The 17,367-nt window shown below is 35.2% G+C and overlaps 1 protein-coding gene across 8 annotated transcripts in view; it reads left to right on the top strand.

The window, feature by feature from the left end:
- CACNA2D1 (calcium voltage-gated channel auxiliary subunit alpha2delta 1) overlaps positions 1–17,367 on the top strand; it is a 478,954-nt gene that overhangs the window by 324,270 nt on the left and 137,317 nt on the right. For all 8 annotated transcript variants that reach the window (XM_072759815.1, XM_072759809.1, XM_072759808.1 and 5 more), the window contains exon 7: positions 16,784–16,915. In XM_072759815.1, coding sequence (XP_072615916.1) covers positions 16,784–16,915 — 132 coding nt within the window. The remainder of the gene's footprint in view (positions 1–16,783; positions 16,916–17,367) is intronic.

The raw sequence follows: 17,367 nt of genomic DNA on the forward strand, positions 1-17,367 counted from the left end.
TATCTTCCTTCACCCACTCATCCCCCAACCCTCCTCTCTTTGACAACCACCAATCTGTTTTCTATTTCTATGAGTTTTGTTTCGTTTGTCCATTTGTTTTTTTAGATTCTACATGTAAGTGAAATTATATGGTATATATCTTTGGCTAAGTTCACTTAGCATAATATACTCTAGGTCCATCCATTTTGTTGCAAATGGCAAAATGTCATTCATTCTTTTTTATAGCAGTGTAGTATTTCATTATGAAATATTCCATGTACACACACACACACCACATCTTTTCCTTACTTGTCTATAGGCACTTGGGTTGCTTCCATATCTTGGTTATTGTAAATAAGGCTGCGGTAAACACAGATCTTTTCAAATTTGTATTTTTGTGTTTTGTGTTTATTTGTTTTTTGTTGTTGTTGTTGTTGTTTTTTGTTTTGTTTGTTTTTGGATAAATACTCCAAAGTGGAATTCCTAGATCATAAGGTAGTTAAGTTTTTTGATGAACCTTTATATTGTTTTCCATAGTGGCTGCATCAGTTTACATTCCCACCGGTAGCACACAACTGTTGCCTTTTCTCCACATCCTCACTAATACTCATTTCTTGTCTTTTTGATACTTGCCTTTCTGACTCTAGTAGGATGATATCTCATTGTGGTTTTTATTTGCATTTCCCTGACGTTGAGTGATGTGAGCATCTTTTCATGTATCTGTTAGCCATCTGCATATCTTCTTTGGAACAATGTCTATTTAGGTCTTGTGTTTTAATTGAATTGTTTCTTGTTTTTGTGGTTGCTGCGTAGTTGCATTCATTAAGTATTGTGGATATTACCCTTTCCAAGATACATGATTTTCAAATAGGTTCTTGCTTTCGGTGGGTTGCCTTTTGATTTTGTTGATGATTTCTTTCATTGTTCAGGAGCTTTTTAGTTTGATGTAGTCCACTTTGTTTTTGTTGCTCTTGCCTTTGGAGTCAGATTCAAAATAATATTGCGAAGACTAATATCAGGAGCTCACTGCCTGTGTTTTCTTTTAAGAATTACATAAATTTAATTGAACACCAATAAAAAATAAATTTATTAAAAAATAAAAAAAAGAATTACATAAATTTTGATTTTACATTCAAGTCTTTAACTTGTATTTTGAATTAATATTTTCCTACGTTGTAAGATACTGGATCAGTTACAATCTTTTTGCATATAGTTGTCCAGTATTTTCAACAGTATTTACTGAAGAGGCTATCCTTCCCTGCTGTATAATCTCACCTCCTTTATCATAAATTAATTGATCAGATACGTTTGAGTTTATTTCTGGGCTCTCTCTTCTGTTCCGTTGATCTTTGTGTATGCTTTTACGCACAGGTTTGGTTTTAGACACAAAATGTTGGCAATGTCATATTTAGGAATAGCAGATAAAAGGCAAAAAATTAGGAGATTGATACTTTAGTCGGATAAATATAAGAGAATTCTAGTTGAATCAAAGAAATGAAAGGCTGTGCTTCAGATTGATTTGGAAGGCCAGAGAAACTGACAAATACTATAAAAGATCCTGGCTTCCATCAGTTTGATATGGAACACAAAGTGACAAGAACTTACAGGCTTCTTTTAAAAACACGAATAAGATTAATATCAAAGAAAATACATTTTGGGAAGAATGGGAAAATCCATTTCAGTAAGCCATCAATGTTTGTATTAGGACATTAACTGTGTGTTTAAGATGAAATGAAGTTTATTACTCCCTAACAATTGCCAAATTTTGTTTTATGAAATATAATATTTAAAACATCTTGATCTGTTTGTTAACCTCCCGATCTTACATTTTATTGAAAGGTTGATTGAAGTTTTCTTTTCTGGAATAAAAATGTATGTTTCTCCATAATTAAATCTTGTCACTCCTGCCTCTGATGAATAAGGGTGGTTGGCATTTGTGCATTCAGAGCCGATGCTGATTTAAATCATTTCTGAAAGTCAAAGGTTGTAAGTGAATTGGGGAAGAGAGCCACACAGTGATGGTGAGAAGAGCATGTTCAGCAATTTGAAGTGTCTTTATAATCCATCTACGACTCCTGTGGTAGAACTTTATGGTCTTAGAAGCCCATGTAATCATCGAGCCTCGGCCTCCTGAGGCTCTGTAAGTGTAAAGGCACAATAGATTACCTCATCATTCTAAGGGAGGCAGAAGGGAAATTGCTTCTTCTCCAAGTGCACAGAAACATTAAAGTGTTCTACATACAGGAGGTGCAGGCATTGTGTCCCTGGTTACTCGGTTTAAGTCAATAACTATTTTAAAAAGCAAAATTAAAAAAATACATTAGAAGATGATGGGTTTTTATTGGCTTCAGTATCTTTATACTCTCTCTCGATGGACTGTGAGGCATACAGAGAGACATGGAATTGGTATTCAGTGCATTGATTTTAATGCAGATGTGAAAATCAGATTTGAAAGGCACATTAGGTTTTTTCTGTCAAATGAAAACTTTAGATACATGAAGCATCCTGCCCACTGATTACTTTTTATAGGGAAAGATGTTTCGTTTATGAGAGGCCCGCATTGTTTCCTTTTGGCAATCTCTCTTTGGTAAGTAAAGCTTCTTTGGTAGGTAAGGGTCTGTAGAGCTTATTGGTGTCGATAATTAACTTCATTCAAAGCAATACTTTCAACTGTTACTGAAACAGTGACTCCTCGACCTGATTTTCCATGTACCTTTCATAGCTAAGCCACAGATTCAGTTTTCTAATTGTCTCTTGAATAACCCTTTTTAATGGATATTTCACAAGCACGGTCATTATGCTTAAAATTGAATTCACCGTTTTTGTCCCAAATATCCCCCATGCTCCAGTGCTCATGTCTTTGTTAATAGTGCTATTCAGGCCCAAGCCAGAAAGCCAGTTCTTTTTTTTACCTTTTTCTATTGTCTACAATCTGCAGATTGTTTCTCCTCCTCTTCTTCTTTAAAGATGTATTTATTTGATAGAGAGAGCAGTGGGGGAGGGGCAGAGGCAGAGTAAGAGGGAGAAGGAGAGAATCTCACGCAGACTCCCCAATGAGTGTGGAGCCTGACATGGGGCTCAATCTCACTACCCTGAGATCATGACCAGAACCTAAATCAAGTCTGACTCTCAACCAACTAAGCTCTGCGGAGTCCCCTCTCTTCATCTTTTCAGTCTCATGGCACTTCCCATGTGTACCACCTTTTTTTTTTTTTTTTTTAAGTTCAGACCATTGCTATTCCTCACTCATCTAACTGTACTAGTTTTCTATCTTGTGTTCCCCATTCACATCTGTCTTGCTTTTAATCTACATTCAGTCTTATTTCATAATGACTTCTGAGGAAAGTCTCAAGGGCAAGTATGTTTATTTTGCACATTCCCTTCTATGTCTCTGTAATGCCTAAAATAAAGGTATTTTGTGTTTAGCACTGTTGGATCATCATAGCACTTGTCTGTCTCTATTTCTAATAGGCCACTGTTATCCCACATCCTCCTTTCACTCAACCATTTTGAATAACATCCAGCTTCTGGAATGTGTCCTTAACAACAAAACAAAGCATCATGCAAACAAAGGAAAAAAAAAAAAGCAAACCACTGTGCTCTGTACAGGGTGAGAGTGATCACTGAATCAGCTACCTAGCCCTCCCATGACGTCTCCCTTCATCTTTAAAACTGTTTTGTCACCTCCTCCAGGAACTCGAGAGTGACCACCACACCTTTCTCTGACTCTAAAAACATTTGCTTAGCTTCATAGGCAGGTTTACTGTTACTAGAGTCTGTGATAGAAAAGCACAATTTGATGTAAGCTGCTTTGATTTATCTCTCTGTCTTCTCTATTAGATTTAGAGCAACTTGAGAAGAATTTTCACAATTTATTTGATTTTAATTCCAAGAGCCTAGTCAAGGATTATTAAAAAATATTGTTTGAATGATTGAATACAGTGCCAAAATTTAGACCTTCACCTCTCTAGGATTTCATTTATTACTGTAAAAGTGCCCAAACCAGTTCTAATCTGTCATATATTCCTTTGTGCCACATGTATCTGTTTGGATATTTCGGTGTTGCAGGAAAACTGTGTGACTTTTTATCTTTGAAAAATCATTCTATATCATAAAGCCATTCTTTTGCTCTCTGTGAATTTCCTATTTGTCAGTATCACTGGTGTCTCTTATCCTCATGGAGTGCTTTAGACCCATCTTTCCATGGTGAGTGCCTTTGCCTTCACATCTCAGCTTTAAGTATTTCTTCAGAGAGGATATTTCCGGACAGCCCAGTCTAAAGTAGCCACCTCGTCAATCTCTATGACATAGCAGTTTTAATTATTTAAGGAGCACCAAACAACTCTGATAGGTTATTATTTAGGTATTTATTGTGTGTCACTTCCACTAGAATGTTAGAAGTCCTGACTGTTGGAGTGACCCTGTGACCCTGCTAACTCTGGCCCACAGACCCACCATTTACTTTTGTAAGTAAAGTTTTATTTATTTATCTAGTTTTGAGTATAGTTGACACATAGTGTTACATTAGTTTCAGGTGTACAACACAGTGATTGGACAGGTTTGTACATTTGTGATGTTCACCACAAGTGTAGCTACCCTCCATCCCTGTAGATCACTACACTGTTATAATATCATAGACTGTATTTATTATGCTGTGGATTTTCTCTTTTTTCTTTCTTTTCTTTTTTATTTCTGTGACTTATTCATTCCATAACTGGAAGTCTACATCTTCCACTCTCCTTCACCCATTTTTCCTAATCCCCTCTGGCAACTATATATATATAAAGTCTGATTCTGCTTTTTGCTTGTTTATTCATTTGTTTTATTTTAGATACCATTTATGAATGAAATAATACGATACTTGTGTTTCTCAGTCTGACTTATTTAGCATAATACTCTCTAGGTCCATTGATGTTGTCTCCGATGGTAAGATCTCGTCCTTTTTTATGGCTGTGTAATACTCCATTATATACATTACTATATGTGTGTGTACATACATAAATATGCACACATGCATATAAAAATATATATGTACATATATAATACATGGGTGTGTGTGCGTGTGTGTACCACATCTTCCTTATCCATTTCTCTGTTGATGGACTCTTAGGTTCTATCCTTATATTGGCTATTGTAAATAATGCTGCAATAAACATAGAGGTGCATATATATATCTTTTTGTATTAGTGTTACTTTTTTTTTAGGTAAATATCCAAAAGTGGAATCATTGGATCATAGGGTATTTCTATTTAAAAGTTTTTGAAGAATCTCCAACTGTTTTCTATAATGGCTGTACCAATTTACATTCCTGTCAGTAGTGTACAACTGTTCCTTTTCCTCCCTGTCTCCGCCAAGACTTATTTGTTTTTGTAAAAAATTTAAGTCATGTAAATAAAGTTTTATTGAGACACAGTCACATCCATTTGTTAATGTGTTGCCTCTAGCAGCTTTTTTCTACCATTCCAATGTGAGTCATTGTGACAGAGACCATGTAGGTCATAGACCTAAAAATATTTCTTATCTGGTCCCTCAAGAAAAAGAAAATTGCCAGCTCCTGCTCAAGAACTTAGATCAGTGGTTCATACAGAGGAGGAACTCAGTAAATATTTGTTAGATGAGTGCGGGATAGAAATTAGGTGATTATAAAATGAAGCACACAAATTGGGAAATACATAATAGGAAGCTTCTTAGATAAAATTGGTTGACTAAAAGGGCTTCCTAAAAACTAGGCTATGGGACATATACCAGACTTTTCAAAACTTGTGTGTTAAAGGGGGTTGATCTATTACAGAACTTGAAGTCAAGCCAAAGCAATGAGCAGAATTATTTGATTCCTCCAGTTCAGTTGATGATAGCCCTCACCTATCACTTTGGATTGAAGGGAGAAGGAATTCTTGGATCATCTATACCTGCTTAGAATGTAGCAAAATGAAGGTTAAACTAAAAATGTTTTGGTATTTACTGAAAATTATTTCTAACTTAAAAAGGTGACCTAACACATGAGAATAAAATTAATATATTCATTTAATCTTCCATTTACTTACAACTATTTTTGAATACTTCACTATGTTAGTCACTACTGTTTCTTGAATCCCTATTATGCATTAAATATAGCATTATTTTCATTTTGCTGACAGCCCTATCTATCCTAGGTACTGTTTTCTTCATATTCCACCTGAAAAACTAGAACCCTATACATATATATAGTTTGCAAGTGATATATAACTGTGTATTAAATACAGAACGGTCTCATCCTGTTACTTCTTCCACTATATCCTAGGTATTGGAGGAAACATAAATAACATAATGTCTACCCTAGTAACTGATAGGAAACATGCAAATAAACAAAGATAGTGAAATATGGGAAGCATGTGATGAAGATCTACAGGAAAAGCTGTAAGAGAGTGGAAATGTTTATAGTCTGCTAAATGAGGAGCAGATGGGGTAGGAAAAATCACAGAAGACCCTATAGAGAAGGTGATGCCAACTGTGCTAGAAAAAAAGGGAGAAGGTTGACAAACGAGCATGGTAGACCCAAGTCCAGAGAGACAAGACAGTATGTGAAGTGCCATGGGAGGTGTTTCCTCTGAGTAAGACACAAGTCTCATCACAGATTGGGTTTATGGCACACAAAAAGCAACGGAAGACCAAATCGGGAGATTGGTGGGACCAACTTTTATGGAGAATAAGACTTTTGATTAGGGAGGGTACTTGCAGAGAAGAATACTGTGGCATCAGTAGGAAGAATGGGTGACAGTGAGCTGAAATTGGAAACAGGGAGACTATTTGAAGGTTATTGCTAAAAACCTAAATGTGGCCCTAGAGTAAGAGAAGATAAATATGTAGGGACTAGCACCCACATGTCCTGCTCTTTTACCATCTTCTGTTACATTTAACAGATCAGAAATCTTTAAGCCATTTCTAATAGTTTGTGCAAATGATTTGTTTTGATCAGGTTTTGAATTGTTTATATTTTAAAACTATGCCAAAATAACCTGAGTTTCTTGCCTAGTTTGACTTGAAAAATTTAAGCTTTTGTGAGATATTAAGCTATGATTTATTAATTTATTATTAAACACGTGATTTATGAAGATAGATAAATAATTAATTATTTTTTATTAAATTATTTGCTGGGGAACACAGTAGCCAGGACTAATAAATATAAATTTCATGTGTAAATAACTGTAACAAGTATATGAAAATCTGAACAAATCATGCTCAGTGTGTTGTAAGCATTATGAAAGCTGACAGTTGATGTATTTTTATGGATGTCTATTTGTATAAATAACAATGTATGTACTAAGTGTTCTGCAGGTTTGTATGCTCTATGCACAGGGACGATCTCTATTCATGTGCAACCAGAGATGTAAGGACGTTAACCTCATGTCTTAGAAATGATGTTAGAGTTTATTCACAAGTCTGTAACAATCTAGTTCAATTTCTTAGATTTGTTTGTTTTCACTGTGAAGCAGTGCGTGGTGTTAAAACCAAGTGATTGGTCTTCTTGATTATAGCCAGCTACTACATACTGTGTTTCAGGGCATCTAATCCTTCCACCTTAAAATCACCATGCAACTCTGTTCTAAGACTGGCTGATACAACCCTCCGTACTGGGCAGTGTGTGCCTCACTGACAGCATCACCCTATTCCCCAGGAGCCTTGTTATCCTTCTTCTTCAACCATATCTTGTTAGTCTGCTCCAGTACTTTTTGATCCTTCCTAGTGAATTCAGCAGCTCAGTTTGACACATAGACACTAAATTCCCTATGCAGTTAGGCAGTCTCAGAGCAAAGGCAAGGGATTTCCCATGTCTAATTTGCTCTGTAATTCTCATCCGAGTTTCCTCTCAGCTCTACCAGAACTGGGTGTTCATTACTCCATGTGCATGTGTGCATGTGTTGCTTCTGGTACATATATTAGATCTTATGTCATTTCCTCTACCAGAATTTTATTGTTGTCCGTGCTACATTCAGGGCTGTATTCACCCAAGTGGTTTGATTTCAGGAGCATGGGAAGTATCCCATTGTAAAAATTATCTCCTCCCTCAAATTATATGGAACACTGAGTGATATCATTAGTCTTTTTTTCTTTCAATTTGCATTCTTAGATGTCAGTGGTTTTAGAAGAGTTAACACACTGTTTTCTTCATGTAATATCAAGTGAAGTAGTGCCATTGGCCATTAATTTGGGGCCAAGGTGAGAGAAAATGTTCCTGAGGCAAGAGGAGGATACAAGGTCTTAATTCCTCATCCTAGCATTTAGGGAGCTCGATCAGAATTGTTCCATCAAAATATTTTTAGTTTTAGTATTGTATTTTTTTTTTAAGATTTGTCTATTTGAGAGAAAGAGCAAGAAAGGAGAGAGAGCATAAGTTGGAGAGAGGGGAGAGGGAGAGAGAGAGAGAATCTCAAACAAACTCCCTGCAGAGAGCGAGCCTGACATGGGGCTCCATCTCATGACCTGAGCCAAAATTAAGACTGAGCCACCTAGGCACCCCTTTCAAGATACATTTTTAGAAAATCGTTTGTATGCTGGATATTAAAAGGTAAATAAGATGATAATGATAAGGGCTGGTGGTATGTATTGTGCAGTTACTGAGTGACAGTTTTCTAAGTCCATGTAATCTTCAGCACGACTCTGTGAGGCAGATGCCCTTATAAGACCCATTGTTTAGGGGAGGAAAATGAGCTGTGAGGGAGATTGAAACATTTTTCCCAAGGTCAGGTCTTTTCTTCTGGCATCAAGCCATGAGGTCTATGAGTGGGAAGGCAGTCAGTGAGAGTAGTCTTTGCTTGCACTATATACATCTGCATACTCAATTCATAAATGCCAAGTATTCAGAGGAAAGGGTACCACCAGGAAAATATTATATATGTTTAAAAAAACCCTCGATTTAAGGTTTTTTAAATTTGGTCTCAATTGAATATTCATTCTCATATGGCTCCCAACTCCATTTGAATGGTCTCAGAGTTTATTTCTCTGTAAAATTCCCCTATTTTATATTTCATTTTTTAAAGTTTAAATAAAAGATGTTTAGAGCATTTTTAGGTATTTTCATTTGTTCAAAATTTAGCATGCTCTGTGTTTGCTGAAATACATCACTAATATATAGAAAGGAGATTTTTAACTTTTTAAAACAATTTTCATTACAAACCGTCAAATTGATGGTAAAAATGACTTGGTTGAAGTAGTATCAATGGGAGCAATTGGATCATCTTCGTCAGGTAATGACACTAAAGTTCCTGGTTTATATTTACAAATTAATACAGTGTTTCCAAATTTAAAATTATATTCAACTGCATGATTCCAGTGAAGAGCACCTCATCATGTGAGAGCTTCTAAGTAAAGCAGACAGAAGGAACGTAGCTCATTACAAAATAAATAGAATTACAGTCTAATTGCTGCATGTAAAAGGAATGTTCCTGTTAAAGTGAAATAACTGACAAGACTAAAATAATATGCTGAGCTGTAGAAGGAAGCTTGCTTCTGTGTAAAACAGCCAAAAGAGATACACACCATACAAGATTGTAAACAGCTAAGGAAAGGATTGTCATCATAGCTCTTGTTTACAGATTGCCTTTTATTCATAAACTTTTTGGACATTTATTCTAATCCTGCAGATCATCTAGGATTCTTACTGTATTTGTGTTTATTTATTTTATTTAGATGAAAACAGCGGAAGCACAAGGGGTTGAATGATTAAAGTAGCAAGAGCCAGTGATACAGGCTCTTGGCTACCGAAGTTACTAATCATTTATTTGGTCTTAACTCTATTAGAAACAGAAAAGCTTAGAATGCTTGAAAGATAAAACAAAGGTTTTACCTTGCTTCCCATACTTAGGATCTTAAGCAGAATCCCTACATGCCTCCAAGAAAAATCTTAGAAGTAATTACCATTTTATTGAAAGTGACATTCAAATCCTTCAATTAATAAACATGACATTAGATCCTCATGTTTTCCATTTCCCTGGCATTATTCTTATTTTCTGTAATGACAAAGTGGATTTCTTCTGGGCTTTTCTGTGCACGCCACAATTTGCAGATTTCATTAAAGCAGAACAGCTGGGTTCTGGGCGTTAGCCAGGTGCTCAATCTATGGGAAGCTAAAGAGAGGGAGCAAGGCCAGAAAGCTCAGTAATACGGGGGTCAGGGAACTCACAAGGACAAGGGCCTTTTAATATTAGTACCAAATTCACTGTAGGAATAAGGCTTATCTCCTCATCAGGGCCCACGTGTGCCTTGGAGCCTTCTGTTCACCAGTCCGCAGTGGGAGGTAGTGGATTCTGGTGCCTGAGATGTGATTAGAGAGATGAGATTTGGTCTTCCAGTCTGTCTGTACCTTATTAATCTTTCATTTACACTGGGATTAGATGAGATTCCATTAGCCAAATCCACTGAAAAGATTCATTCATTTTAATATTTATGCACACTGTCTAGTCCTTAAAGTGGATTCTTTTTGTGTGTGTACTTAATTGGATCAGTGGGCTTCTTCTTATTAACATTTTTCCTTTATAGAGATGATGTTGATGAATAAAATTAGTGACATCTGGCGCAGCTCATCTGTCAAATATAACTTTTAATAACTACCTTATGTACTATAGGATAAAATGAACATTTGCGGTAAAGGTAAAATCAGTTTAGTTTAGAATCACATAGTAAGTGTTGACTCATTAAAAGAAAAATAAAGCAAAACTGTAATATTCTGTGAATGTCCAAAAACAGGGGGTAAGAAAGGATGAAATTTAATGGCACTAAGAAATAGCTTTGAAGTCCTTACTTAGGTATGAGAAGAGTGTGTTAGAATTTCTGAGACTAACATGAAAATCTGTCCCACCCAAAGGATATGAAAATGTTGCCCAAAGCGTTAGTATCATGAAATACTATTTTTAAATTATATTGACTTTCATTGTGAAGAAGAAATTTTGTTTTGACTTTTTGTTGACACTGTTCATTGTACATACGGCTTTTTAAAAAGTATATTGGATGTCCTGTGTTTATAGTTTTTCTTGAGCAAGATTTCTAAAGCTGGCATTGTTGACATTTTGAGCTGGGTAATTCCTTGTGGTGGGGGTCATCTCGTGCATCCTAGGATGCTCAGGGCATCCCTGGCCTCTCTCCACTAGGTGCTAGCAATCTCTCATGCATCATGACAATCAAGATGTCTTGAGGCTTTGGTGCATATTCCTCTGGGAGAAATATCACTGTCAAATGAGAAACAGTGTGCTACAAAGGCATAGTTTTTTTTTTTTTTCACTTTTAAAATTCTAGGTAACCAGAGCTACACATATAATGAAAGCTTAGAAATCAGTTGCTCATGAACAGTACAAATTTTAGAATCTGACATAATTATTTGAGTGCTATATTGCTAACATTTCTCACTGTTTTTTTCTGTCAATTTCAATACCTTTTCTATGTTTTATTTTTGCCATTTAAAAAAGGAGATAATATTAGTATCTCACTCAAAGTGTCATTCTAAAAGTTAAATGACATAATGCATAGAAAGTGGTTACCACAACTACTGTCACACAGTGTGTGCTTACGAGGTATTACTGACTTTATCAGTGGCAGTAGTTTAAGTACTACATGCCAGTGTTATCTAAATGCAAGGCTGTAATAGAGCAGTATTATTAGTTAAATGGAAAGAGCGTAGTAAACATTTTGTTCAGTTCTCTTATTTTACTTATTTAACTGTAACGTGTTTAGCATTGTGAAACAAAAATAATTTTAGTATCTATTTTGTTTCATAGCTTTAACATTTACAAGCCTTATCAAAGACGTGTCAAATACCTTGTGTTTTGTAAAAGACATTTTTGATACAGACTTATCAAAGTTATTTTATATTTTGAATAAATCCTACTATGTTTTTTTCTTTATCTTGCTAGCTTCTATCTGCTTTGTTTGAAAGATGTACTTGACCTTTATGGGCATTGTAATTAATCTTAAGGTTTTTCAAATAGTCATATTGTGCTTTCAAGGTACAGTGAGGCCCTGAACCATGACTAAGTCAAGAAAATATATTCAAATTTAAAAGGGAGCAACAGTGTGATACTTTATGGGTTGAAATTTGTGGAGGAAAATAGGATTCAGAACTTGTCAATGATTCTGTAATCCATGTCATAAATAAGATGTAGATTTAAGTCATGTATCTTAGAAGAATTAGCAGGAAATGTAAGGTACTCCTTTTGTGCTGTTTCAAATTAGATTTTTCTTTGTTCCCTTGAGAAGCTAGATTGAACAATAGAATATTCTGAAAGAGAATTGCTGAATACCAAGGCCACTTTTTTGAAAACTAAGTATAAGAAGAATAGAGACGTATGCTTGGCATTTTGAATCAATTAACAGTGAAATCCTTCCATACTATTCAGAATAGAGGCCCCCAAGTCAAGGCTGACTTCTCCAGCATTCACTGCTTCTAACAGGCTTAGCCTTGCACATTTATAAAAGACTTTTTGTTTTGTCTTGTTTTGTTTTGTTTTGCAAAACACAACAATTTAACACAGCTAAAAATCTCCGTTTCTTAAAAGTGGACATAAAATGAAGACTAACTTTACTATTCGTGCAGCCATAAGACACTTAATTCTAAGTTCGGTAGTAATTGGCACTAGGTTCAAGGCTAGATCATCATTGACCAATTAGTCTTCACAGGGAAAAAATAAAAAAAAGGAAACCACTCATGTACTTCTAAGATCTGTTCAAGCAAGAAATTAAAGAGTTGTGTGAATGCAAAACAGTATTAGTTCGGGGGGAGCAGTGAGTAAAAGGCCATGAGTGAATATAATATAGGTTAAATAACATAATACAGTGTATAATTGAAAATAAGAAATGTGGGGGCATCCCGCGTGGCTCAACGGTTTAGCGCTGCCTTTGGTCCAGGGTATGATCCTGGAGACCTGGGATCGAATCCCACGTTGGGCTCCCTGCATGGAGCCTGCTTCTCCCTCTGCCTGTGTCTCTGCCTCTCATTCTCTGTCTCTCATGAATAAATAAATAAAATCTTAAAAAAAAAAAGAAAAGAAGAAATGCAATATAATTTTAAATATTGCTAAAGAATCTATAGAAGAGTTATTATCTGTGTTCCTAAGTATATCTGTCTAAATAAAAGGATGAAGTTATGTGGCCAAGAAATATTCCAAGATTCCAAGTTTTTTTTAAAATAATTTATTCTGAAGTTCCTATATGAAACATCTTTTGGCTACCAATTTATATCATTATTCTGCAATTAAATAAAAGTCTTTGAAATTTGATTTCTTTCTGTAGACATTCAAGTAAAGATTGTGACTTCCATAAAACTAATTGCTTTCAGCATTCTTTGTAATATACAATGACAAATGGAAACAACGTCTGTTTAATTTTAGTGAGTCGGAATGCCACAATTACTTTTTGAGTGTCAAGTCTTTATAAGAACAAACAGAACAATACATTTTCATATTCATATTAAACAGTGATATTTGTTGAAGGTGATTTTCGGAAGTATTTGGGCTCCTTTTATTTTTTTCATCACAGAAGGATTATGTTTTATATCTTTTCAGTACCATGGTATTAGGGAAATAGAAGAGACTAAAAATACTGGTTGAGGACAGGAAGGCACTAGCTTAACCACATAAATACTTGGTAAACGAAACCAAAAAAAAAAAAAAAACAAAAAACTATTGGTAACTTACCTTTTCTAATATACCAGGCTTTCTACCTAGTTGTAGCCGGAAGAATTACTTAAAAACATCTTCCTAATAAAGCCTACTTAGGAATTTAAATAAGAGAGAGAGAAAGAGAAAAAAAATGTGTAGGTAATTATAATGGAAGTCGCAGGGGAAGCAAATAAATTCAGGAAATGACATAAACTTTTTAGCATGGCCAATATTCTGCATTAATTTCACTCTTCTATCATCTGCCGATTACCCGGTTATTTCAGTATTGTTTATCTTGAGTTATGTTAACAGCATAGAAATGGAGAGATATGAGACACCGTAGTGATTTTGGAGAAGCCATTTAATTTTATAAGGACAAGCAGATAAAAGTCTGTTCATTTTAGGAAACCAAAATAAGGTATGTTTATTAGTCAAATGGAATACATAGAGTGGATCAGAAAAATATAACCAAATAGCCAAGAAGGATTTAAAATAGCATTCATACTTTTTGATTTACTTTGATGCTTTACATATTTCCCTTTATATTTTTCACTTGTTCAGTGTAGTTGGAGAAAAAAATCATAGTTGAGCAATTATTTTTCTTTCTGGTTTTTTGGTGTTTTAAGGAATTTGAACAGTATAGTTGAATGAATGTCTCTGTGAAGTTTTCTGATTACAGACTTTACTAACTTTGCACTCCCATGACAGATTCTTTGATTTTTATTTCTTTGGACATTTAAGTTAATGACCAATAGAATAACGATTGCACTAAGAAAATCTGTATAAACATATGAGGGTAAATGGAAGCATCTGTATCCTTAATCTCAGATTAAGCCTTACACATGTGGTAGGTATACGGTACCATTTCTTTCATTTGAATGAAACTTATCAGTTCAAACGCCTGTTACACAAAATCTTCGTGTATTTGGCTCATTTGCAGGTGAACAAATTTTGAGAAAAACGTTTTGAAGTCTCCTTCAGTAATGTCTTATCTCAAAAGGTATTTTCAGATACGTAAACTGTGAACTTTAAGACCTATCACAATAATAAGAATATTTCAAAGCTTGACGTTTTCCCCCAAGTACCTAAAAGTATATTCCACAGTCTATCAAAGCATGATACTTAGTAGTTGTTACCAAACAAAACTGAGAAAACAGCAGCCTTGAAAACAAATAAAACTTTATTAAAAATAATTAGATATCAATTGTTGCTTAATGTGAATTAAAGAGTGACGGAAATTAAAGAGATAGCCGGAATAGATTGGCAATTAATGAAGTATATCTAGATCATAAATAAACATGATTATTTGTTCAGTAGAATAATAGTGTAAAATTCATGAATGTTTAAAGAAAAGTACAATGTTCCTCTTTTCTGTGATGTTTTGTATATAACTATAAATATTCATGAATAGTGAGTATTAGTTCAGGTTATCTATGTGAATATAAATTTTTATATAACGGGCCACTTAATGTTCATTGGATCATGCTTTTGAATATAAATTCACTAGTATCTCAGATGCACTATGGATCTGACCCAGCTCATGAATATTCACACCCACAACTCATCTTTCTGCAAGTAATCACATCCATAAAGATGGAAATCTTGTTAGTTCTCAATAATGAGAGATGCATTAGGATGCCCGTCCCAGAACAATTCCACAATACCCTTGCTTTCATTTTTTTGGTAAACGATCAACTTTAAAATATAAACACATATGCTGGGCATCTTTCTTGATAGAAGCTCTTGTTTCTTTTACCTTTATAAAATATTAGGTGCGTTTTAACTGTGACTGCATGTGCTTCCTATACTTGCTGTGGTCCCTGAAAAGAGTAGGAATTAAGCTGTATCTCCAAGTCCTTATCCCAAACTCATTTCCACTGTTTAGGCTTGACCATACATTCTCAAGAGCACAGTGGTCCAATCTCCTCATCTGCTCAGGGCATGGTACATACTTTATATATAAAGGGGGCGGGGAGATGTGAGATGATGTATGACAGCTTTTTGTGTAAAGGGAAAATAATATTCTAAGCTGATTAAATGTTTAATATGTTAGAAATAAGATGCTATGATCATGGAGGCCCATAATTATAAATTATATGCTAAATCCCACATTATAATTGCTTCTCTTTCATTAATGAATGGCATATGTTTTTATTTATTTATTTAAAGATTTTATTTATTTATTCATGAGACACACACACACACACACACACACACAGAGGCAGAGGGAGAAGCAGGCTCCGTGCAGGGAGCTCGATGTGGGACTCGATCCTGGGACCCCAGGATCACTCCCTGGGCCGAAGGCAGGTGCTAAACTGCTGAGCCACCCACCCAGGCATCCTCAGCATATGTTTTTAATACCTTTCCAAATTCAGTCAGTAGTTACAAGTAAGAATCAAAATCAATGACCTGGCCCTTAATAGCATCATTCTCTAATATTTAATTGAACTAACCAGAGAAAAAGAACTATTGCTGGTAAGTAAAGATAGTAGTAAAGCATCAGCTCCTTCTAATTTCTAACACTGGTATTGTCAAGCCTCTGAATAAATTTTTTCTCTGTCAAAATGTATGCATTTGTTGTTGTGTAAACACAGTTAATAAACTATGTAAAATGACAAATACATACTTTTTTCCCCCAATTCTATTAACAGACCAAATTATGTTAGTAGTTTACAGAGATTCGTCAATAGTTGAGAGAAGTGTGGCCATCCAACTGTGTCCTCAGATGTTCTATAGATTTCTTTGGAGCTGCTTCAAGGGGAAATATGCCTCCTGCCCCTTCTCCACCGGGAGAGCTGCTATTGCCTGTTTTATGTATCACAGTGGTTCTCAAAGGAAGCAGTTTTGTTTGTATTCTGACAATGTTTGGAAAAATATTGCTTATCACAGTTGGGGGGGTTGGTACTGGCATCTAGTGGGTAGAGGCCATAGATGCTGCTAAACATTCTACAACGCACAGAATAGCTCCCACAACAAAGACTTACCTAGCCCAAAATGTCAATATGGCCTCCATCATATAAAAATTTGTTTGGAGAAATAATTCCATGTCTAAACTTATTGACAACCACCAGATTAGAGTACTTTTAGAGCTAAAGTGATGAAAAAGTATAATATTCTACAAATAAATGAAGACAGATTCAATTAGTAATTATAAATTTGAATTTTTCTTTTTTCTATAGCAACAATTGTGTTAAATGAACTCAACTGGACAAGTGCCTTAGATGAAGTTTTCAAAAAAAATCGAGAGGAAGATCCTTCATTGTTGTGGCAGGTGTTTGGCAGTGCCACAGGCCTAGCCCGGTATTATCCAGGTAAGTGCTCACTGACTCAGTGGGTATCAAATAAAATTGTAAGTACCAGGCTTAATATTTCTTGGTATTTTTTAATAATTAGCTAATATCCGTTAGCTTCTCCTGTATTGTGAGAAAAAGCTATCACACTACTTTTATAAGGAAAGAGTATCCTTTCTTACGTGGGTTTCTATCTACCCAAGTCACTTTAAACTAAAAGACCTCAGGAGCAGCCGGCACTGTTGGCATCTGGAATCAGGCCAGGCTATAGTGATGCTGTGAGCAGGTGTCTGTGTTACCTGGAACAGGGGATTTCATGAATCCTAAAACAATTCTGAGATTAGGGTCCATCTGCTCAACAAGGACAGAGTGTTGAATCACACTGGAGAATGGAATAGAATCTTTTAGAAGCTAATTGAAATATTTCTCCAGATATCAAGTCTGTGTTCTTCTAAGAAAAGTGTTGATGCTTT

Source organism: Vulpes vulpes, chromosome 5 (assembly GCF_048418805.1).
Source record: "Vulpes vulpes isolate BD-2025 chromosome 5, VulVul3, whole genome shotgun sequence".
Lineage (NCBI taxonomy): Eukaryota > Metazoa > Chordata > Mammalia > Carnivora > Canidae > Vulpes > Vulpes vulpes.